Source organism: Zosterops lateralis (genome assembly GCF_965231275.1).
Source record: "Zosterops lateralis genome assembly, chromosome: 12".
Taxonomy (NCBI): Eukaryota; Metazoa; Chordata; class Aves; order Passeriformes; family Zosteropidae; genus Zosterops; species Zosterops lateralis.
In genome coordinates, this window is record NC_139772.1 from 19,756,726 (window position 1) to 19,778,440 (window position 21,715).

At 43.1% G+C, this 21,715-nt stretch overlaps 3 protein-coding genes across 8 annotated transcripts in view; 1 reads left to right on the plus strand and 2 right to left on the minus strand.

Annotated features, from left to right (window-relative positions):
* Positions 1-211: 211 nt before the first annotated feature.
* PDP2 (pyruvate dehydrogenase phosphatase catalytic subunit 2) lies at positions 212-5,103 on the minus strand. 6 transcript variants are annotated; one of them, XM_083870213.1, is made up of 2 exons: positions 4,993-5,103; positions 212-2,305 (listed from the first exon to the last, which is right to left on the minus strand). In XM_083870213.1, exon 2 carries the CDS (start codon positions 2,248-2,250, stop codon positions 646-648), a length of 1,605 nt encoding a protein of 534 aa, XP_083726339.1. In that variant the 5' UTR covers positions 2,251-2,305; positions 4,993-5,103; the 3' UTR covers positions 212-645. The 6 variants fall into 6 exon arrangements, with proteins under 6 accessions (XP_083726339.1, XP_083726341.1, XP_083726338.1 ...); XM_083870215.1 differs by having other exon boundaries at positions 4,989-5,093; XM_083870212.1 differs by lacking the exon at positions 4,993-5,103 and adding an exon at positions 4,875-4,968.
* Positions 5,104-9,539: 4,436 nt separating this feature from the next.
* Positions 9,540-21,715, plus strand: part of NAE1 (NEDD8 activating enzyme E1 subunit 1) — a 31,684-nt gene continuing 19,508 nt past the window's right edge. Inside the window, exon 1 of the mRNA XM_083870044.1 lies at positions 9,540-9,621. The gene's annotated coding sequence lies outside the window, so the exon portion shown is untranslated. The remainder of the gene's footprint in view (positions 9,622-21,715) is intronic.
* Positions 12,309-20,561, minus strand: CA7 (carbonic anhydrase 7; the record flags this gene model as incomplete). The annotated part of the gene is made up of 7 exons (XM_083870045.1): positions 20,491-20,561; positions 18,293-18,490; positions 15,269-15,387; positions 14,160-14,255; positions 13,856-13,918; positions 12,723-12,878; positions 12,309-12,431 (listed from the first exon to the last, which is right to left on the minus strand). The coding sequence occupies exons 1-7, from the start codon at positions 20,528-20,530 to the stop codon at positions 12,309-12,311; spliced, it is 795 nt and encodes a 264-aa protein (XP_083726171.1). The 5' UTR covers positions 20,531-20,561.

The window sequence follows — 21,715 nt, forward strand, 5'->3', positions numbered from 1 at the left end:
AAGCTGTCACACAATTTCACACAGAGTTACGAGAATATGAATTCCCACTTTCTTGTGCAGAAAAGAACTGCACAAGAAGACACAATTTTTCCCTTGCTTAAGGAAGAGAGTCAGGAAAGACATCTGACAATCCCAGGGCTCTTCAATCAGTCTTCTTTCATGTTGTTTTATAAATATGGGGCAATTTATTAAAATATCTGACACACCCAAAAAAGGTTTGGTAGTTAATTTATTTAATTGAGTTACAGTGCTTCAACAGGATGCTACTCGTTCTCCACAAGAGCAGAGCCTGACACTCCATGCAGCTACACCTATTATCCATCTCTATTAAATTGTACCAGTCTCAGTGAAATTTGCCTTGTTTGTTCATTGGAAAGTTTTACTGGAGGTTCTCATGGAATCAGAACTGGTCCACAATCTTTAGTCCAGTCACATTTCAGTAAGTTTTTATGAAAACATTTTTATTCAGTGTATACAAACCTGGAAAACCAGGGAAATTTTACCTTTTAGAAAGTTATTTTCAAAGCCAGTAAGTAACAAAAAAAATTTAGGAACTTGCAGACACTGGTAGCAGCTGGAGAGAGCGAGAGGAAAGGCTCAGTATCCAAGTTCCCTAGTGGTATTGAACTGCAGCAGTGCAAGGCTCTACTTGTGGTTCCTGTAGTAATCTTCAATAGTCTCTGAGTTGAAGTAGACCACGGTGACTGTGATGTCGTCCCTGTACATCCTGGCCAGGTCCTCGGGCAGGGTCAGCATGGCTGCCAGCTTCTCCGGGTCCACCTCGCCGTACTCGTTGCTGCCGATGGCATGCCGGATCAGATGGGTGGCGATGTTCTGGTCCAGAGAGGCCAGCCCTTTGCTCTTCCTCTGCAGCAACAAGTTGTGCATGTAGCCCAAATTAATTGGTTTCTTAAAAGTCAGTGGTGATTTCTGCATGTTGAGCTCTGCAAGGTGTCCAGCAACAAGTTTTACAACCTTCTCATTACTCAGCATCTCCCATAGCCCATCTGAAGCAATAACAAGAAACTTATCCTTGCTTCTTAACTTGTGGTATGTGACCTCAGGCTCTGCAGTTAAATAAGGGGGGGTATAGTAGTTTGGAGGAACGTACTGATAAATGTTTAGAGCCTCAACATCACAGCTGTTCTCAAGAATGCTATGTTGCAATTCTTTACTCCATTTTAATTGCACATCTCCAAAAGCTCTGGAGGGCATGAGAATCCCCAGTAATCTGTCATTCACAAATAGGGTTTTCTCCTCAGATCTAGGATGTTCTCTCTTCAATCTTCTAATTTCAAATTCATCATAGGCATTGTGGTCTCGGGTTAGAGGGAGAGTAGACCATGTCCCATCTTCTTCACGGACCCCTAAAATCGCTCTGCAATCACCAGTGTTTGCCACATGTAGGTGAACACCGTCAATGTGAGCCACACAGGCTGTAGCACCAGAAAAAGCTACTTGCAGGGCAATATTTCTCATCAACTCATTTTCTTGAGGAGCCTGAACTTCCAGTGATATGTCTGAGTCCAACCTTTTGAATGCACAAATCATGGCTTCTTCCAAACTAAACCCCAGCTCAGTGTCCAGGTCCAGCAAGTGCTGCCAGTAAACCCGGAGGTTCTCAAAGTACTGAGGGGCGATTTCCTGATACTCCACGTCGTTGGGATGCCTGTGCCACTGCAGGATGGGCCGCATGGGTTTCATGGCCTCCACAGCCAGCTCGATCTCCTCCAGGCTCTGGCGGGGCAGGAGGGACACGGCGATGTAGTGCAGCAGCCTCTCGCTGACAGCCTGGGCGCAGGCGGCGCCCGCGTGGCCGTCAAACACGCCGAACATCATCCCCGCTGTCTGCAGGCATGTGGCCGCGCTCCGCCGGTCCTCGATGGGGCTGTTGGAGGCCAGCTGGTTGCTTTCAAACCTCAGCACAGAATTTGTGTTCTTGCCATTCAAATCCAGCGTTCTGTGGGATAGTTCACCTGCTCTGAGTATGTCGTTGATTTGTGCCGGAGACAACTGGAAAGAGAAATGTTCTTCTTCGGTGGAAGTGTGTCGGAATGCTTTGGGAAAGGAGAAAGTTCTGTCTATCTTGCAGCTCCCAGCAGGGTAGGGACATGTTTTGGAGAAAACGAGCTTCCATTTGTTCTTGTTTCTATTTGGGATACAGATGGAGTACCATCGTCCTTTCCCTTGCAAAATAATGCTGCTTCTGGCTGAGCTCAAAATCCAGGATGATACAGTTCTTGACATCATAAGTCACTCCAAAAATGGAGCACCTTCCTTCAGTAACACGGAATGTCCTTGCAGCCTGGAATATAAATGCAGAAAAGGGAAAATAATTAGAAAGTTTGTAAGAAGCTTTCCATATGGAAGTACAAAAGCATATCTAGAGCTCTCAGAAATATTCAGAACTTCTTTCCAAAAAAGATTGCTATAGATAAAGGCATCTTAAAAGTGAAACAATTTACATCACTTAATTATAACCAAGGATATGATTGCTCCTTTTAACTTATCAGAAAATATATTTTTTTACATTCCAGACAGAAATTTTTCTTCATTGTGGCAAGAATAAGAAGAGATGGCAACATTACAAGAAATGTTATTGGAAACTGCACAACAAAAAGCCTCATCTAACATGACAGGGAACAAACAAATCCAGCGAGCTTGAAAATTGGGACTTAAGTGAAAATTATTGCACAACTCTCAAAAAAGCCTGCTAGAGTACAACTCCATTAATAGACTCAAAATTTCAAATCCAAGAGAAGATAAGCACTTAAACCCTGTAGAAAGACTGAGAGATGTGGCCAGTTAATGATTTATGTGAACTACCATGATCCTCACAGCTAGAACAAGCCAGTCTACCTTTCCAATTCTGTTACAGCTTATAAGCTCAGCTGTTCTTTTTTTTTTACCTTCAAGGTCTTAAGCAGCCCTCAGGCAGGCAGGATCTTTTACACAGTTGAAGGCAAATTCTACTGCTGGTTAATCCGTGCTTTTTTTCACAGCATTGTGCACTCTAGTGCAGTGAAAGCTATAACACATTGACAACTTCTACAGGTTCACAATTTGGCTTGTTCATTTGGAGAGCAATTAGAATGAGCTGCAGGGACAATCTCTGCTGCCAACAGCACTGAAACCTCGAGCACTTCAGCAGCTGAAGCTCTTCAGTTACCATGGGGGAGGTCCTCACATTGTCTCCTGCTGTCAAGAAGGTATTCCAGCTGTGGGATATTGCTAAGTACAACCAGATGTTCATTCACAACAGAACTGTGCCCCATGGATTTCAAAAACTCATGGTATGGCAGCACCACAAGTACAGTTACTCCCAAAAGATACCACTAGCAGCCACTGAGAACAAGACAGTTCTCTGTGAGCTTTCAAACACTTTGAGGTGGCCTGTGACACCACTTGCTCAGGCCAAAGACACTATGTGCTGCTGCAACACCAGTTTTTTAGCAGGGCACTTCACAAGAAATAACAAGAAACCAGCCAGATCAGATGAGTGGAAACTTTTCCAAGAAATCAGCAGGAAGTAAAAGTCACCTTGAGCTATTTTAAACAGAAGGCCTACTGATACAACTCAAGAACTGCTGAAATCCTGTTTGGAACCCAAAGCAACGTGTCACAAAACATTTCTGATGTGTGCTACCCTTATTTAATGCAGGAAAGAGCAGACAAGCATTCCAACAGACCCCACCAGTATGATTCTGGCAACCTGGTGAGAGTAGGCAAAAACATAGCATAATTTCACAGCTAATGTCAGGAGAGCAGATGGAAAAGGCAGTGCTAGTTCACCGTCCAAGGCCTGCTTGCTTGTCTCCTGGGACACTTCATCTCCCAACACACACAATGCCTGTTGTTGTCCTACAGAAGGAATGCAACCAAAATAACAGGAAGACAGCCAACACTACCAACTCCAGTAACAGTTAAACCCAAAAAGCACCTACAGCACAAGACAAGCCGAGGTTTGCCAACCTTTTTCAGTCCACTCCCAGTACCGTTTTTTCTCCTTCCTCTTCCTGCCCCTCTCAGCCACATGAGATTGAAACAAGGATGACTTTCACATACTTGCTGAAAAAGCCGATTGAAACAGTGTTTTAAAGAAACGTCCCCCGTTCACACCGGCTGGCTGACAGTGTGAGGCAGAGTGGTTTTCCCAGAGTCACTAACACCGGTCAGCCCCGCGCTTGCCTAAGGTCAGGCAGCACTGACGAGCCCCGAGCCGCTGTGAGCGAGCCTTGCTCACTGCGCTCCCACCCTCGGGGTCTTCCGCAGCCGCAGTGAGCAGACGCTGCTGCCCAGGACGCCACCGCTAGCGGTGCTAATTAAAGCTAAAGCTAAAGACCATTACCTAAGAGCCAATTATTACATAAACTCGCTCCAGCGCCAGCTCTGCCTCCGGGGACGCGGTGTCCCAGCGGGGCCCGGGCTGAGCCTGGCCAGCCCCGGCACCGTCCGCGGCCGCCGGACCGCACAGCGCAGCAGCTCCCGCTTTTCCCAATGAAATAACAGATACCCGGAACATATGGATTTACAGCCCCTCTGAGATCCGCACAACCCCACATCCCCCTCACACACCCTCCTGACACAGCCCACACCCACATACATCCGGCACACACCGATCCCTGTCCCGCCACCTCCGCACTGCCCCAGCACTACACGCCGACACACAGACCCCCCCTCTGCTCCCCAAAACCTGTACCCCCCACGCCCCTGTCCCGCACACACTCCTGCGCACCCACACCGCATTCTGCACACATCCCCACCCTGCTCCGCACACTCACCCCTTACCCCGCACAGAACACGCCCTGTGCCCCGCACACACACCCCACACCAGCCTCGCCGCCGCCGCAGCCCGTGCCCCGCACAACTCCCACCTCCCCGCTTCCGCACAGTCGCCGCGCCAGGCCCGGCTCCGCTTCTCGTGCCCCGGCACGGCTGCCCCAGCGGCGGCCGCTCTCTGCCCGCCCCGTCCCCCGCCCCGGACGCACCCACCGGCCAAGCAGCCGCCACTCGCGCCCGCCGGTCCCGCGCTGCCCCCGGGGGAGCTGAGGGAGGGCGCCGACCGATAGCCCCTCCGCCCAACCCGCCCCGGGTTCCCGTCAGGACACGGCGGGCAGGGCGCGGCCCCGCCCCTCCGCCATATTGTGCGCGGCAGGCGCGGCCGTGGGGGGGCCGGGCGGGCTGAGGGGTCCCGCGCCCGCCGCCCCTGAGGCGCTGGGGTAGCTCCGGGCCCGGCCCTGGCCGGCTCTGGGCAGCGCAGCAACGTGAGCAAAAAGGAAGCGAGTGACACGGGTTAGGAAGAAAAAGCACCAGTAGGGGTTTCTTCCTCATTAATAACGTTCAAAACCACACTGTTTCCTTGAGGGGGAACCCCTCGGCGTTTCGGGTTTTTTTCCAGTACGATTCCCCACCCTACAGCTCTGAGGACACCGGCTGATGAGGCTCAAAATCGCAAAGCTCTTTCGTAATTAAATCGCCATATAAATTATGGAGAACAAAAGGGCTCGTTTTGCTGACTCCCTGTTTTTTTGGTTTCATATGACTGCTTGTCTCGGTTAACATTTCCACTGAGTGGTTCTAAGCCCGGTGACAGGGAAAAGGAATGGGCCCAAAGTGCATGGTGGTTAATCAGTAGTTACTGCTGTTAATGCAATAGTTACTAAGTAGCCCCTGCTTTAAAACTTCTAAATGTTTTGTTTTGTTTTGTTTTTCAAAAACACAGGCTCACAAGTCACGAGAGGCTTTGATATTATCAGTGCATTTTTTAATTCGCCTGGCTTCTTGTACTGCAGGATTTTTAGTTGAATAATGTGATGCAAGTATCCTAGATGAGATAAATGTGTTCCCAAGTTATCTCATGTGGAAAGATGCCGATCATCTTCAATGACTGAGTTTTCACTTATTTCTTGTTTGTATTAAAACAATGAAACGTAGTTTCATGTTGCATGGAAGAACCTACCAAAAAAAAAAAAAGTCAACAAAAAATTTCATAACAATATTTCAGCATACGCAAAAAACCACCTCAGGTTTGACGTAATTGTTTCATCTGCCTAACAAATCTGAACTGAAAGAGGACACCCACAGCAGCCCTTACTGCATCTCTCTGCTCTGTCCAGTGCTCAGGTACACCCACAGAAGCCTCAGGATCTCCCTGGGGAATGGGCACGGCCCCGAGGCTGCCAGAGCTCCAGGGGCCTTTGGACAGCGCTAACAGGGATGCACAGGGGGGATTGCTGGGGAGTCTGGGCAGGGACAGGAGCTGGACCTGATCACCCTTGTGGGTCCCTTCCAACTCAGGATATTCCATAATTTAATGCTTGTCCTTCTGACCTACCAGTTTTCAGCTTTTGTACCATTTACAAAACTGATAAAGCCTCACACAGCAGCCTGAAAATGAACCTGTCTTCTCTGAGTTTCCTGTGCTCCCACCATGGTTAAATGCTTCTCTTCAGCTGAAAGCTGTAACCCTTTGCTCATGCAGTAATTTCATAAATTCATATGCGTAAGCTGAAGTGACTTAGGAACCATGTAAATGAAAGTGAAACAACAGTCAGTCCTGCAGGAGATGTTCCCTTCACTCCACATTTTCTAAACACAAGAAGGAATACCATATTGAACGTACTTGACAGGGCTAAATATCAAGTTGAATTGAGATTTATATTCTACTTTGGACTGTTTGATTATGCTGATGAACTAAAGTGATACATGATTAAAGGGAAAAATAGAAATGCTGCTCTGATATGATCTGAGGAAAGAAATGGTATTGTTCAGGCTTGTGGTGTTTTTGCCTTTAGGAATATCTAATAAAAATGGCGAATTTCTGTAGCAACGGTGCTTGGTTGCCATAGTGCTCTATGTTCTTAATTTGCATTGAAAAAATTAGAACTCAAGTTTCTTTAAATAAAACTCAGATTTAGTTTTGAATTTGCTGATTATAGGTAAGCCAAGTTAAGTCCTGTTCCAGAAGAAAATCCTTACCTGTATTTATAAAATTTGGTTTAATTCCAGGTATTGTATTAAGGTGCAGCTATAGGCTAAAATACAGCAGAGCCTATATTTTAGATTTTTTTCAAGGAACAATCTTATCTGCTGACTTTTACAATCAGCAACTCTTGTTTTCTGTGGAAATACATTCTTGAACTCATTTCTGTGTTCTTGTTTAGGCCTGACTGCACTATTTGGGGTTTCCTTCTTTCTCATGGAACGTAAGTGTTCCCCCTGCTTGTTGGTTTGGACAACTGGCTGCGGCTGCTTTGGTGCAACTCAAACATCATGTGCTTCCAGAGGCTGCAAGCAGCTGCCCCTCACCTGCACTGCCTTCACAGCAGGTGCCAGCATGGCTTACTTTCCATGACCTCATTGATATTAATGAAAGTCTGGGACTCCTGATGCTTTGTAAACATTTCTTGTTATAGGGACACATAAAGATCAGAAACACCAAATAAGGCAGATATCCCTAAGAGAGCAAGTTAAAAACTGGACTAATATTTCTAACAAATAGCGAATTCTTTTGTCAAAAAGCTGACCAGCAGCAAAAGGTTTGAATCCAAAGAAAACTAGTAAACTACTACTAAAAGTAGTTTTCTAGTTTTCAGAAGTTTTTCTGCAATAAAGACTCAGATTAGTGATACAGATTAGAAAACAGCAAGAGATCCCAATCCTTTTTAAACTTGTGAATGTGCAAAGGAAGGTGGGTCCTTTGAACAAACTGTTTCTCTGGCCCATCTCAGTGAACACAGATTGAGTTTTGTGCTTTTTGCACAAAAAGCCCTACGGTCTAATAACCAGCTTTTGGAAAGGAAACAGCACCAGCCCACAAAACACCTTCCTTCTTCCTTTAATAATGTCCCCTGTTTGTTGGCTGTATCTTGCTCTGTGAATAATGACAAACATTTCATCTGCTGTATATGACATTTTGGATTTTCACAAAAGGAAAATTGGCACTGCAAATGGAGAAATCTCTTACTATAAACAAACGAAACTCACAAACAAATGGAGAAATGAAGGAGACTCTAGGTCTGTTAGAGCAACTGTTTTTTTCTAGTTTGGTTGCAGCTGTTCCAGTCTAATCTTCGTAAGTAATCTAAACCAAACCCTCAAATGCTAGGAAAGAAGGCAAGATGCAAGAAACATTGATAAACAGAGGTAAATACCATGAACAATTGTAGGAAAGGTGCTCTTCCAGCTCCCTAGCTTCATTTAGCCTCTCCTGTTCTAGCCATGGCTCAGCAGTGTCTGGAGTTGCAGGGGTTAATCTGAAGACCCAGTTTAAGTCAAAGTAATTGCACTGGTGCAAAGGTCTTTCCAGTTGCTATATTGGGATCTGAATGCCACATGGATCATTTTTATTGGATGTTGCTTTAAAAATCTGTTTAAGTTAAACAAACAAATGTTCATTAAAGTTCTGTGCCACCGTAAAAGTAAATTTACATTTCTTGGGGTCAAGTCCAGCAAAGTCTTGTGTCTTGGGAAGAAGTGCTCACTTGTGAAAAAAAGTGACTATATTCCTTTCCTCTCTCTCCTCCTTCCACCTTCTCCTCCAACAGACAAACAGGGTGAGCTGGCTCCTAAATTGGTGTATTTAATATTCCACTGTGTTGATATGAAATTAAATTATTTGCATTACTATGTTGCTGTTCACAACCTGGTGCTGAAATTTTACTAAATTTCAAATGCAGTGCAGGTAGCAGCGTAAATGGAACATCAGAGGAGTGAAAGTTCCCTGCCTTACAGCTGTGCAGGTTGGAAATAGTTCTGTGCAAGTCAGTCGGGTTCCATCCTCTGCTGTGCTTTCCTCAGGGTAAGTGAGAAAAAGCGTGAGACCCCCGCTCTCCTAGGCAAGCAGAGACAGTGCTTTGATCCTCGGGGCTGTCACTAAAGAGTTGCTTCTGCATGCAGAGGAGTTCAGAGAGAAAAGCAGCTACAATGACTTATATGATAACACCCCATTTTCTTCAGGCTTATCTCTGTTTTTTTCCTGAAATGCTCTCTTTTTTATCTTTCTGACCTTTGGACTCTGCCAAAAGCACCATGTGGTGTTGAGGTACCTTGCAAAACTTTTCCCCAGTTCTTGTTTTTAGATTAATTTACCCTCATCACAAAACATATCATAAGTCTGCTACATCATAGCAACTGTATGATGGAAACTACCTAAAAATCTTTCTGCTTGCAAGAGATTGGGGGAAAACTCCAAAGGTGAACTGTAACTACCGCAATTAAAGTTTCAAAGCTAAAGTTAAGAGAGTGTGCAGGTCACCAGAGGCTTGCTCTGCTCAGCAGTGAAATGAGGAACAAACAATCCTAACTGGTTTATCGAGTTTTTTTTTTTTTTTTTATCTGAGGAAGGAGTTTCAGTAACTACATATACAGAGCCAGCAAGGGGTTTTCAATGACAATCACTCCTATCTTTACAAATTATTATTATCACAGTTAAAGTCTCTCATCTGTTGTATTTTGGCTGAATGGGCCTTAACAATTGTTTTAAGCATTGTGGGAAGAAAGGGAAGGAGAGCCACTAGATGGCATTTTTAGTCCAGCTATTACTACTGCGCAAGTTCAGTCACTGTCCTAAATGTGAGGCCTCTGTTCTCTCAGTCAGGATGGCTGCAATCCCAGGAGAAGGTAAGTGATTTTTTGCTGGAATAATTACAATTAACTCCCATTTTTCCTTCAACACAACAATTTGGTAAAAGATAGTATTTTAGAATTATTCAATCTCAATAAATGAATTGCATTAAATAGGAACTAAACACCTTGGGGCAATGCATCATTTAAAGATCTTTGCAATGTCTGAGCATTTACAATAACCATGTAAGCTAAACATTATCCTCCTGCTGTTCATGAATAAACCACCCTCAAAGAAGCTTAAATACTGTGTGCAAGGTCACAGCACAGACACAAACGTTTTTTAGATTGAGGGGCTGGAGCTGGGGAAAGCTGGACAAAGTTTCAGTGCATATGACCTCTTTACCTCCTGGGAGAGACAGGGAGCCTACACACCTATGCCTAAAATGAGAGGAAAACACTGAAAATTATGATCTGGACCTGCTCTGTAAACACCTGTACAAATACTAATGCAGCAGTACTGGGGTAGCTCGATTATGGTACATATAGTAAATAATATCAGTTTTATTTTAATCAGAAAAGTATTTTAAATTTGCCCCTATTTTTTTTTTCTATCCAAACAAAGTTTTTAAAAAAAACTTTTTACATTTTCTAATGCATCTCTTTGTGCAAATTTTAACAGGGACATGAGATTCACGATAGTAATTTAACTCTGGGCAAGAAGTCATTCAAGGTGTACAGTATGTTAGAACTTAAGTGAAAGGATTAAACTGAAACAGAAACTGTTAATCCCAGAAGATGGTAAGAACTGTGATAGGCACTAAAAAGAGATGTCAGAAATAACTTCTAGGATTTAAAAACATGCCCACAAACTTGGGAGGGATAACTTGTATCTGTACTTAAATCATTCCACAGTAGTTTAGGCAAAGTTGCTGTAGAACAAAAGATAAACAATCAAAGCATTCCTTGATCCAAAAGAGATGCATCCACTGAAAACATCAAACAATATCTGTTAATGAAAATCCAAGAAAAATAATGCTGTAAGTAGGGAGAGATGGAACTTCTCAAAATAAAGGATGAAGATACACACACACACGATTTTAGTCTCATTTATTTAATTTGTTAAAGAAATTAAGATACATTAAAGAGAGTTTCTACAATACCAGTTTGCATTACTAGCAAAGTGCATAATACATTCATAATAGCTAAAACCATTGCATTTTGTAAGGATTTTCCATTGCCTTTAGCATCTGGTGGATAAGAATCTCACATCTAAAACAATGCTGAATTAGCCCTCACAACAGTTCTGTGAGGTAGAGGTCAGTGTTACCCTCTTTCTACATAAGAGGAAACAGAAACAAAAGTTTTAGGTCAGTGTACCAGAAAAACCATGGAGATTTGAGGAGCAGAATTCCAGTCTTTCACTTCTTGTACTGTGCTCCACTTCTCATGTCATCCTTCCCTGGAGAAAGGGGAGCAGCCACAGCAGCTGCTGTTCTCCCTTCTCCCCACTTTCCTGGGTCTTGTACATCTCTATTTCTCCATCTCAGCTGATGGAAAGTGATAACATCAGCAATTTCTACCTGAACTACACAGACAGAACAGGCCATGTGAGGCCCTGAACTACCAGAGCTTGGAATTGACTGTGGGTAGTCACAGAGAACATCACAGTATTGAGAACCAGTCAGAATTTTGTCACTAAGCTGCAGAACTAAGCTGCAGAACGTGGCTGTCCTAAAGCAACTTGCAGAGGTAAAAGGACTCAGAAGCGCTGAAGCCTCATGTATGCAGGGAGCATCCCTGCCAGGCAGGCCTGGGACAGGGAGGGTCTGTGCAGCAATGCACACTCAGGGCAGGCAAGATCTACCTGTGTCAGGTCCCTAAAGGAAACAAAATACCTGCTCTCTGTAGGGCAGACACCAAAGGAGGTCATATTGCAGAACATAGCACTGAGCTGAGGTAGAATCTGAGCAACTGAGGACCACAAAACACACCTGGATCAGTATAGAGGAATTCTTCAACCAAACTGACCCTGACCAGGGCACTGTGGTTCTGCATGGGCTGAAAGGACAAATACCTAAGTAACATTGCAGTAAACTGCTCTGCTTTTCAACACAGCATCACATTGTTACTTCTCATTGTAAGATAACATCTTTGAACAGCAGATTTAAAATATATATTTAATTTTCATACCAGGGTCTACTACTTGAGGCAAGTAAAGAACTTTTTTCTAGGGCTACTCATACATTTTGTGTCATCAGGCAGCAAGAATACAATGAAAGCAGTCTTTAAATCAGAGTTCAGCAAATGGTAACAATGGATCAGTAAGGAAAGTTTAAGTCCAGTTTGTCCAAAATTCTTGATTACTGTTTCTTCATGTATTCAATGAGACAAGTAGAAGTTGTGGCCCTCAGCACTAGTAGACCACTACACAATTTTCCATTTTTATATCAAGTTGGATTTTAATGTCATTTTAATTTTATAGAGTTTCAGGTCTTGGATAACAACCTAGTTCACTCAGCTATCCCTTACATTAAATAGTGCTGGTTAAAAATATGCCATTTCTCCAAAGAATGGGCACTTCAAATAAAATAGGAAGCCAGAAGATTGTCCATCTCCCAGCAGAGGGTTCATGGAAATGCCTGTCTTGTGAGTTCCATGAGTGATCCGTAGACCAGAGTTTCTGTTTAGAGTATCTCACATGTGGAAGCTCTTGGATATCTCAGGTCCATTATCAGTTTTCTTCAGGCCTTGAAGGAAGCTCGAACAATTCTTCCCTTCAGAGGCTGAGGGGGGCGAAAGTTATTGGCCATTTGGATCCTCTGGTCTTCCTCACCGGTAAAGAGCAGCATGCGGAATTTCTCCAGCTGGAAGTTCAGGGGAAACAATGCACTGCTTAAGGGGGCAATCAACAGTAATGTTTTTTAAAAAAGGACTAAAAGGAAATATTCAGTATATTTTAATCTGTTAATGGAACAGGTTCAAGCAAAGCTCCTAGAGAGTATTAGCAAAAAATAACAAAAGCCCTGAGGCTTGAACAGGCTGAATATTCACAGACTTTTAACTTAGCCTCATTTCAAAGCAAAAAAAAAAAACAGTCTTTACCTGCTTATCTAGCATTGAATGTTGCAAGAACTGAGAAAGTATCAGAAATGTACCTGTTTCACAGAGATTCTGATGGGTTCTTTCAGCACTATCCATGTCACACTCTCATTAAGGGGTGGGGTTGTCAGAGAACCAAGGTATGTCCAGTAATCTAGACTCAGAGGCAGGAGACATTTGGGGTTGAAGCCTCTAAACTGAGCTTTTGTTCCCTGGGAAAAGAAAATACTTAAAATTTATCCTTTTATTTTTAAGTGCAGGCAAAATAACTTTTTTGAAAGAGAAGAAAATGTTAAAGCAACATTAAGAATAGGGGAAAGAAGAAGTCTGTAAATGTTTGGCTGCCTTATAACTGTTAGGCAAAAGTAGATGGCAAGTGTGATGCCTAATGCTGACTTACTGGACTTTGAGGTCTTGCACCATTGTCTCTACCAAAATTCACCTCTAGTCACAACAGGCCCCAAAATAATGCAGAAGTGTGTTCCGTATATAGTGTTCAGTGTGAGGTATAGATAATATCATGGCAGAATTCCTTGTCTCATTCCTTCTCATTCTATTTTAGTAGGAAAATTTAAATCCTATAGTCATTTTCTGGTATGGTAAATATTGGCTTTTAAAATATATATCAAATCTTCAAGTGTAAAATTAGAAGAATGTGGATTGATAGAAGATACCTCAGCCAAAAGATTGGTAGAAATAGAAGGAGGTGCTGCCTAAAGTAGTGATTGCCTTAAGTACCACAGTTTAGAGCAACACTCTTCAGCCTGCAGGGGCATCCAAATGGGTCACGGTCACTCAGAAAACACCTCAGGAACAGACTCTGGACCTCAGTGAGATCATCCCTGTCAGACTCTGCAGCAAAGACAAACAGGCAGCTTCCACGTGTGCAGCTGAGGCTTAATGGAAAAGGATTACTTTGCTGAGTCTCAAGGGTCAGGGAGCTGATGATTTTAGACCTTTTGGGAAAGGCAGAACCTCTGGATGACCAGTGGGGTCAGCACAGCCTAGTGAGGCACCTGAGATTAAGAAAATAATATGAACTTTGGAGGGGAAGAAAAAACTACAACAGTTATGTTCTAGTTATGGGAGGATCTGTGGGTGGATGATTTTTCATTTTTGTCTCAAAGATGTACATGAGATGATTTTTAAAGGATATCCCAGAAGCAAATTTAAAGAGCTTAGAACTTACTTTAAATTTTACCATGTACAAAGCATCAGTGAGTCTGTTCATACTGGCATGTTCTTTTCCAATCTAAAAGAATGGAATAGACAGGTTAAATTAGAAGGACTACAACTATGCTTTAATCAGGTGTTGTTTTCTTACCTAAATCTTAACATTCCTACCAAAGTTTATCAGCAATTTGCAATGCATTAATGCTTCCAGTAAGTCATCTGTTTTCCTTAAGCACTTCTTAAATATGTGGCATAGTCCTCAAACACTTTACAGCATAATGCTTTTTATCATGTAAACGTGCTATTTTTGCAATTCTTACCTCCAAGAAAACACCAACTACTGCCAAGCCATCTGGAGCTGCTGCTGCCTCTCCAAATGTTGCATATTTTCTGGCATTCCAATGTACTAAGTGGAGCTTAAAAAAAAAAAAAAAAAAAGACAAATAAGAATTAAATTAGTGATAGAAGTTATGAACGTGGTCTCTCATTGACAGCACAAACAGTTGTTCATAACAGAACAGTTTCATGTCAAAGGCATTGCTGGAAACATGAAGTTCAATCTTTTGGACAGGTCCATGAGCGTGGGCAGGAACCAGACAAGTTTTCTGTAACAGCTCACACGGGGGTGGCATGGCCAGGCTTTGGGAGTGGGAGGGTACAGGGGTGGCTTCTGTGAGAAACTGCCAGGAGCTTCCCCAGCTCATGATCACAAGGAAGGAACCCAGGCTGGAGCAGCTGATGAAGGACTGACTGCACTCATGGAAAGGGACCGGGCTGGAGCAGCTGATGAAGGACTGACTGCACTCATGGAAAGGGACCAGGCTGAGGCAGCTCCTGAAGGACTGACTGCACCCATGGAAAGGGACCGGGCTGGAGCAGCTCCTGAAGGACTGACTGCACCCATGGAAAGGGACCGGGCTGGAGCAGCTCATGAGCTCCCTGTCTCCTGTGGGAGAGACCCCACATTGGAGCACAGGAGGAGTGTGAGGAGCCCTTTCCCTGAGGAGAAGGAGCAGCAGAGACAACCTGAGATGAGCTGAGCACAGCCCCCATTCCCTGCCCCCTGCATCACTTGGGGGAAAGGTGGAGAAAGCTGGGAGTAAAGTTAAATCCAGGAAGAAAGGAGGGGTGAGGGGAAGGTGTTTTAAGATTTAGTTTTTATTTGCCATTCTCCTACTCTGATTTGGTTGTTAATAGATTTTTTTGTTTGCTGTGTCAGTAACTGGTGAGGGATCTCTCCCTGCCCTTATCCCAACTCACAACCCTTACTTTACATTTCCTTTCCCCATCCAGCCGAGAAGGGCAAGGATGGCTGACCTACCCATGGTGAGCAAAGAATCAGAATCCTAATCCTGCCCTCACTGCAGATAAAGTCATGTGACAACATCATTTGCATGAAATAATCCCATTTGTGAAAACACATCCTTACCTCACAGGGAAAAGGTTTTCCATCAATGGTGTGCTCTGATCCCTGGCTGTGTGTGGTCCCCCAGTGGAAGTGGAACTGCTTTAGCCGGAATGGATTCTGAAAGGGCCCTCCACTGATTGCTGGGCAGATGAACAAAAAAATATTTAAGAGGTGAAGAAAGCTTAAGCATTCTGACTTTTTAGCTTCCTGCTAGTAAAACTAACCACTGTTGGCACAAGTGTAAAAGAGCCAGCAGCCTCTCCCAGCTGCCAGCAAGAAAAAGATGCATCATCCAGGATTGAAGAGGGGTGGATTTACTAACAGAGAGCACTTAAATTAATTTGAAAATGTAAATTAAAACCATTGTGTGGCTACCTGTACAGAATTTGCACAGGTATATATAAATATACTCTTTCTTGAAAGAGTATATTTGACACAAAGATGGGGTAGCCACCCTTATGATTATGCCTTTCACTGGAGACACTCAATCTCAAATGAAAGCCTAGTTTTCCCAGAATGGGTGCTTATCCATTAATTTATTTATATTTTATTTCAGCACAAATTATTAAATGCAGTATATTCCTTACAACAGGTAACCACCCTTATGGTTATGCCTTTCCTGTTAAACACAATAAATATAAGTGGAACAGATGGAGTAGCGATTGCAGGTGCTGTGGGTGAGAGCTGGCCCTGCCCCAGCCCTGAAACCCCCTGCCCTGGGCTGAGCCCCAGCATGGGCAGCAGGAGAGGGGGACTCTGCCCCTTCAGGTGAGACCCCACCTGCAGAGCTACTCCAGCCCTGAGCCAGCACAGTGAGGACCTGGAGCTGCTGGATAGAGCCCAGAGGAGGCACCAGCATACGCAGAGGGATGGAGCAGCTCTGCTGGAAGGAAAGGCTGTGAGAGCTGGGAGTGTTCAGCCTGGAGAAGAAAAAGCTCCAAGGAAACCTTATACCGTGAACATCAGGTAGACAATTCAGCTAAGTATTTCCTTCTTGCAGTATCTTTACTTCCAGTGGAGGTTATCTATATTCCATTCCCTTAAAATACCTGATCTCATAAAAGAAGAAATATAATAGCTGGTACTTCACATGACACCACTCAACCTCAAATCACCTTCTAAAGGTAAGGAAATGCCACAGAGACACTTGATAACATCATTTAGAAATAACACCTAAGCACAGATGAATGTTTAAGATGCCATCTATAGAAGATATTTTATCAACAGCATCAGTAATCCCTCTAATTTTATATGCCACCAAATCTAATATACTTTGCCCAACAGACATCAAAACCTGATCAATGTCACATTAAGAAAATTAAAATTACATTTAATATCTGGAAAGCTTGTATCCTCAGTGCAGTTCACAACATTTTATTTAAACAGTAAAAGCTGGGGTTTGCACAGTGCTACTACATATGCATGCATCCAGCTGGCCTTTATGCAGGAAACTGGCCTTGCCAAAGCAAAGGTTTTAGTATTAATTAAGGATATAAATACTTCCAGTAGATTTTTCTAATGTTAGCAAAAGAATGCATCACCCATCCAAAATATTTTAAGAAATTTAGCTGTTATGGATTACTGTCAAAATTCTGTTGTGTCATTTATACAGAGCTTTGAGTCACTAGATCTATTTCAACACAACCAAGAGCAGTTTAAACCATGTTTTCCACTCCTAGCAGTCATCTTCCTTGAAAATGTGTTATTGAAGCAAGACATGCTTAGTGTAGAAAGGGTCTCATTCCTGGCAGGTGCTCTGAGTCTGTATCTCTAAATGCAGAGTAATAGATGTTCTTAAACTTCTAAAGCTGAATAAAGTCCACTGTTACACAGACACAGTTCAGCTGAAAATTGCATTAAAACAGTTACCAAACTAAGATAATATTTCCAGAGAGGTTTTACAAATTCTATTTATAGGGTGACATTCTGAACAGATCTGTGCAGTAAAAATGGAAAATGCTCACCCAGTCTTCTTTGCAAATTCAGTAGAGATAAGATGCTTGAAAACCTGACCATGCCATTGGGCAGGTTCTTAAATTCATCCCAGAAGGGAAATTTTAAAACAAAATGTCAGGAATATTAACCTTTAGCCCTTATTTCAAAGGGTTATCAGCACAGACAAGCCACTTCACAGAAAAAGTAATTTGTTTTCAATATCAAGGTACCTTATTTAGCTTGCATCAATCAGCACACCTAAAAGGAGGATGAAATCAGCTGATAGGTTTAAAAGTTGTTCCAGCTCTTTTTGTGTATTTTTTAATGCACTCTTCCCATTTATCAGCTGCTTTATTATCTTCATTTGAATGCTCTTCCCCTACCCCCAGATGTAAAAGCACAGTCTACCACGGAAACAGACCTAACAGAAGAAATACTCAATCACGTAAAAAATTTACATTCTCTGCCAAGGGCTGAGACAAGGATAAGGTACAACTGCAGACAGTTCAACATCCAGAGTTGGCTGCTACCAACTCAGAACCCAGAACAAGCTTAACATTTTCTAATTTCTGAAGAAACCAAAGTGTTACAAGACAGGGAGGAAAAAAGAAAATGCAAGGTAACAGGGACCAGTCAAGGTACAACTTGGTGCAGTGATTATGATGACTGTGCTGCAGGATCCAGCTCTGCTCATCCTCTTCCCTTCCCTGTGGATGGGAGCTGGGCCAGAGCTGGCATCTTTGATTGGGGTGTTCATGAACCAGGGCACTGAGAAACTTGCATCCCTGCTCTGGGTGCTGGATGTGGTCTGGCAGTGCTGGAGAGATGCCCAGCAAACTCCAATTCTCATCCAAAAGAAAAGGACTGCAATCAAACTTCTCATTTTTCTGATGCAAGAGCTTTTCCTAATGAAGAAACACTTATCGATCTGTGATATTGCATTGCTAGAGAGACTCAAAGTAAAGACAAAATATAAATGGCTCCAGTCACATGCCTTGTTCTAAGCTGAAATCATACGCATAGAAGTTACAGCATACAGAACGTAGTTAACTATTTCCCCCACTAAATCCCAAACTGTTGTTCTGAGTTAGCTAGCTGTGTAAGTCTCACCTGTCCTGTCATCGGTGTCCTCAAACTCCACCATGACGGAGTGGCCGGTGTTGGAGATGCTGAGGGAGGTGCAGGACTCATAGGAGATGACGAGGGGCTGAAGGTTGGGGTCGTAGACTGCCCGTGCAGAGTCGATGTCAATGGGGGACTGCCGGTTCCCCTGGGCAATGGGGTAAGCTTTGTGCCACTCGGAAGGGCCTTCAACAGCAGACAAAGGAAAGCAGCATTATTTCCTTCCTATCATACTCAGAATGGCCATTATGGGTTTTCACGAGGCTTGAAATAAAGCTTGCTCAGCAAGAATGACTCCAATGTTTGGAATGTGAGAAATTAAGTCTAGGCTGGTGTGTTTTTATCAGCACAAGCAGGCTGCAGCAAGATGGGGATTCAAATATCTTGCCCAGAACACACCAAGGAGATCATGGCACATCAACAGGGTGCTGTACCCCCAGTCACTGTGCCACTCTCTCTCCGCAGAGGCTGCAGTTACCTTGCTGAGGTGTTCCAAGGTGAGCACAGGTGTAAACACTTGCATGCACAAACACACTCCCCAAAGAAACAGCATCTAATTCTCCCTGGGAAAGAGAGTGTAAAAGCTCCAGCAATTCAAATTAGATGCAGATGACTCAATCTCTTAGCTACTGACTATGCAGTTATTTTTAAAATCATTTTATGACTGCAGTAAATCTTTGAGACAGCTCCATTCTTTACTCATGCCCATTATGGTATCTTTCTAACCTGAGTGAAGGATACAGGATGATAATCAACACTTCGGGACTTCCTGACCTCAACAGAGAGCGGAGAAAGCCCAATTTAAGAGCAGAACTCTGCTGCCAGAGCTGGAAGATTCTTAAGCCATTTCAAATAACAAAAGCTTATCCATATCAAAGAATTCCTTTTTCTTATGGCTCATTTTCTACTTTGCTATGGTAGTGAAAGCAGCAATTAAATTCCTCTGCTGCTTCTGTGCATGAAGTGTAACAGTAACAATTGTACTTTGGGATTCTCACGAAGCACATTTTTAATTGCAGCATTCTTACATGCCTTCACAAGGGGAAGCTTTTTTAAAATCAAGCACAGATATTTAGCCTCCTTGAGTTTACATAACACAACAGTGATCTATTACACTGCTACTTGGCTTTGACACTTTCTGCAAAGCTAAGCTTATAAAATAGTATCTTTCAGCCTGCCTGTAAAGCAGATTTAGGAATTAAATGCTCTTACACAAACTAAGGCAATATCATTTGGCTCTCACAAGCTTCATAAGAATATACATGGCTTTATTACTCCTAGCCACAAGCACAAATACATAACATTACCTACTAGCACTAACTGGCTTCACTTGGTATTCAAATCCTTTTGACTCACAGAAACTAAAGGAAATGCTGTTAAGAAAGAGACTGGCCCCTGAAGGCTATGCAAAAAACTCTTGCTGGACACTCAGCAGCTAAAATAATTGCTGCAAGGAGAACCACTCCTGGAAGTTATGCAATTGTCTCATTGGCCAGCATCAGCCACTCGTCCATCCTCTCTGTAAAGGATATAGGCACTATAAAACACTATTGTGGCAATCCTTCAGGAGCTCCACATCCCCCCTCATGCTGTGACACGCATCCTTGGAGGTGGGAAGCAAAGGAGGAGGACTAAATTAAAAACTGTCAAATCAGAAAACATAAGTTGTTCTGTAAGAGATCTGATACTGATCTGTACAATTTATTGATGTACTAGACATATATAACATATAGCTTATTTTATTCACTTTTATGAAAGCCTAGATATCACATTTTAGTAACTGCACAGAATCAGGAGATCTATTACTGCTCTACCAAATCCTCTTCAGCTAACAGAATTGCTTTTGGAGAGAGACACAGGTAATCTTTTTGTAACAGCATTTTGGAAGGGACCCATCTATAATATCTGCAGTCTGAAAAAAACCCAAAGCATTCAAACTGCTTCCCTCACTTTAGAAATGTTGATTGCAACACTGAAAGATAGCAGATGTAAACTTGTGCATCTTTTGGTGCCACTTTATGAGTGCTATTGATTATCAATAAAGTAATTAATTACCTGCTGTATATACTTGATTCTTGCAGACATCAAAATGCAGGCAGCTCTGCAGGGCTCAGGCAACAGCTCTAGGAAAAAAAAAACGAGTGGGGGAAGACAGAGAGATGCAGCACGGAAATGCCAAAACCTACCGTCAGCCTGCCCATATCCCCAACTGTGGTGGCCAGTCATTTTGGGAGCTGCCCCTGTTTGGCTCCAACTCCCTGAGCAGGGCTCTGCTGCCTACCTGCCTTTATAGCGGCTCCCCGTGGGATAGGGTCAGCCCCTTAAAGATACAGAGCAGCCACAGCAATTCCTGCAGGACAGGGAAAGTGCCCTTGTTCTCCTGCTCCAGCCTTGCTCCTCCTGCTCTGCTCCTGCTCCCCCTGTTTGCCAAGGCAGCACAGGTGAAGGAAAATGTAAAACTCGGATAACTGAAGTCTCAGGACTTAGAGAGAAAGCCAAACTGTGAATCAAATTTAGGAAAAAATATCAGTGTTTTCTCATTGTCTGCCCCAAGGAAGCAAAAGCCGTCAGGTCTGAGCATCAGGACAGTTGTGTGCAGGTGGGACCTGCCCTTCTCACATCTGTGCTCTGCAGGGAGAAACATCACTGCCTCTCTTCTGAAATCCTCCTGCCAGCTGCAAAAAAGGAATAGTGTTTTCACCAGATCTGTAATTAATCAAAATCAGTGCTTAGATGAGGTGGAGAACATTCTCATCTTGGGAAAAAAAACTTCTCGTGCTGCTTTTAAACAAGGTACAAGTCACACAAAGTAAGGATGAATTGACAATCTGATTTTAATTTTGCGACTTTAAAGAAACTTTTTAAATGGACAAAATTAAAAGTGTGGTTATATTAGGGACAGGATATAGTAGACTGCAGAGAAAGGAGTTGATCTGTGAAGCCTCAGTAATCTGGAATGATCCAGTAGTTGCCTGCACCTTGCTAAAGCCATTGAGAGGCTACAATGAAACACCCAATCTGTAGCTGTAAAATGTCTTAAGACATCTCTGGGGCAAGGAAAAAGGTTCCTTCATTGTAATTTAACTGAGGAAATGATCTCTGTCAAGGCTACATTTTATGAACACATTGATTTTCAAAAAGACAATAGCACACAAAAATAGGGATTCTTCTATTATGCAATCAAGAATGTGGAAGGAAAAAATCAATAAGAGCATTTTATGCAACTTTTATGTTTTGGTATTGCCTTGCAAGTAATAATTTTCTTTTTCAGGAGGTTTCCATGAGAGTCAGCTATAAAACCTTTAAGAGGTGCTGATGCCAGCTAAATCACTCACAGAGGCATGTAAACTGCTGCAAGGTCTCCACAGAGAGTTCTACAATGACTTACTCAGGTCAGCTCCTCTATTAGTT